The sequence below is a fragment of the Elaeis guineensis genome, chromosome 14, assembly GCF_000442705.2.
Source record: "Elaeis guineensis isolate ETL-2024a chromosome 14, EG11, whole genome shotgun sequence".
In the NCBI taxonomy this organism is placed as follows: domain Eukaryota; kingdom Viridiplantae; phylum Streptophyta; class Magnoliopsida; order Arecales; family Arecaceae; genus Elaeis; species Elaeis guineensis.
Window position 1 is genome coordinate 59,514,149 of NC_026006.2, and position 2,763 is coordinate 59,516,911.

Genomic DNA, 2,763 nt, shown 5'->3' on the forward strand with positions numbered 1-2,763 from the left:
TCGCATGAAATTAATATTTTTGTTAAATAAGCACGAAAAGGTTAGTTTTTGATGTATTATTTTAATGTTCAAAATTTGAAATCATACACAGCGGCGCGCGGCATATGTCGACAGTTATAACGATAATAAATGTCTCAGGTGGGATCAGTCGGAATGTAAAAATACCGTTAACTCAAACCTAACCTCGATGTGAGACACCTAACTACCTCTCTCCCACGCGCATCTTTCCTCCATTTTCTTAGACAGCAGTTAGCAAAGAACGCTGCCCAAATTTGAATAAACCGGCACACGTGCTTCTTGGTTCCATACCTACCATCCCACACAAAACCTCTATAAAACCCCCATCCCTTGCTCACCATTCTCCATCTCATTTTCACTCACCACAACCCAGTAGTAGTATAAGTGAAGCCTAGGAAACAATCCAATTTAACCATGAGTCCCTCCACTTGGACCCTCGAGATCGAGTCCCCGGCCCCCGCCGCAAGGCTGTTCAAGGCGGTCCTCGACTGGCACAACCTGGCCCCTAAACTCCTGCCCAACATCGTCGCAAGCGCCGTGGGTATCCAAGGTGAAGGCAGCGTCGGAAGCGTCAGGCAGCTCAACTTCACCTCAGGTATTGCAATCCACATCTTTGAAATTTTCTTGTCTTAATTATCGGTATATATTTCATGCACTTAAGAGTTGGTGCAATATTTGTAGCGATGCCATTTGGGTATGTGAAGGAGCGTCTGGACTTTGTGGACTTTGACAAGTTTGAGTTCAAGCAAAGCCTGATCGAAGGCGGTGATCTCGGGAAGAAGATCGAGTCAGCCTCAACCCAGTTCAAGTTCGAGCAAACCAGCAAGGGAGGGTGCGTGTGCAAGGTGGTCACAACCTATAAGCCATTACCAGGAGTTGACAACAAGGATGAGGTAGCCAAGGGAAAGGAAGCAGTGACCGCGACCATCAAGGCAGCAGAGGCCTACGTCCTGGCCAACCCTGGTGCCTATGTCTGAAGTGGTTCGGGTTTGAGCTCGCACACTTGGTGGTGCAATAGTACTATAGCAAGCGAGAGATTGCTTTTGGAGTGGGTGTTTGCGAGGTTGTTCTTGTTGTTTCCATGCTTTTCTTTTCTACTGAGTGCCTATCTATGATTTTCTGAAATAAATAAACCAACCGGTTTAGTGTGTGTATGCCAGATTTGTGAACCTTTTTTTCCACAATGCATCAGATTTACATAAAATAAATTGAAAAAAAAAAAGTATATTTCAAAGCAGAAAAAAGGAGAAAAATAATGCTCATCCGGTCGAGTACCTCAGCTTTTTACTGTCCTTATGAACTTGATTCTATCCGAGTACTTTCACTCGCTTGGCATTTTATTCTAGTCCTATGCACCTGGATAGATTTTACCACTGATGAGTTAGTTTGTGGATAAGAGACCAATTCTTCGGCCAATATTCCATATCCTCCCGACCAGAGTTACAAGGTCACGGTACCGAGCTCAGCAGTGACCCATCAACGACTCTGCTTATGTTACTATGTAATAGTACATATCCAGCATGGGACTAAGACCTGAAAACTTGGTATTTGGACTATCCCATATATCACTCGTTTTGGTCTGTTGAGGGTGGTATGCACTATACATGGACTGTAAAGTCGGTTAGCGAATTCCACTCGGAATCAGATACATCCAATCGAACTGTTTTAGATAGGTTACTTGATTCCACCTAGGGTAGAAAATTTTTTCGTGGTTGAGCCAACTAGGCATTATAGTCATCCAAATACAATATTTCTCTGGTAACAACTCCTCGATGAAGATCTCTCATTGCAGATATTATTAACTCTTCCCAAAAGTCTGTTTATATATCCTAATAAGTTTGGTTATAATCCCTGTATTAAAAGCGTATTGGCAGCTACATTTGTTAGGACAAAATATGTAGATTCTTACACGCCATATCCATGCAACCTTTCTCAAGAAACATGCATCTCAACATCTTATATTGGCCATGTCAGGTTATACCATGTTGGCTTTAGTGCTTCATATATATTTGAGTGGGCCAAATGCCGTACTCTCACAATCTAAATGTTTAAACTATTGGGAGGAGGATCAATTCAGATTAACAAACCCACATAGCATTTTTTTTTATAAATGTAAAATTTTGGCAGTCTTCTCCACCAAATGTCCTTATCATGGATGGCTCGAGAGTGGGGGGCCATTTATGGCCAAGGTCTTCCTCGACTTTAATATCTCTCAATAAAAATTATAGATCAATAATGAAGGTTGGAATGTACATTAGGCATAGCTCTGATATCAGTCGTCAAAAACTCAAGTTTTTAGAAGGTTGACGGTAGGACGAATAAACTTATATGATATTTTTTTTTCTTATCAGTCAATATAGAACTACAACACTTTGTTGTCCTGTCCCAATTTGAGTCCTATAAATTAGTTAGAGAAAGAAACTTGCAATTCCTTTTCTTGCCGCCCATACGAGACTATGAATCATCTTTTTGACCCGATGAAAGATATGACGATTTTTAGTAAGAAATAAGAGGGAGATAAGATTTATAGAAGCCCAGGTCTCTGATAGGACGTTCGTCAGTAAGAAACAAGAGGGAGATAAGATTTCTGGAAGCCTAGCTCTCCGTTTTGTGACGCTATACCACCGTAAGGCCTGCGCCTTTCTGTCTGCGGGGTGCATCCTTCCGTCAAAATCTCCGCCTTGAACCTTGACGACGGCAAAATTTTCTCATACCATATTAAATAATACAAGCTATTGTCATCAA

At 41.5% G+C, this 2,763-nt stretch overlaps 1 protein-coding gene across 1 annotated transcript; it reads left to right on the plus strand.

Annotated features, from left to right (window-relative positions):
- Positions 1–362: 362 nt before the first annotated feature.
- On the plus strand, positions 363–1,172 carry LOC140853710 (pathogenesis-related protein 1-like). Its single transcript, XM_073248569.1, has 2 exons — positions 363–613; positions 700–1,172. Exons 1-2 carry the CDS (start codon positions 433–435, stop codon positions 993–995), a joined length of 477 nt encoding a protein of 158 aa, XP_073104670.1. The 5' UTR covers positions 363–432; the 3' UTR covers positions 996–1,172.
- The last annotated feature ends 1,591 nt before the right edge of the window (positions 1,173–2,763 follow it).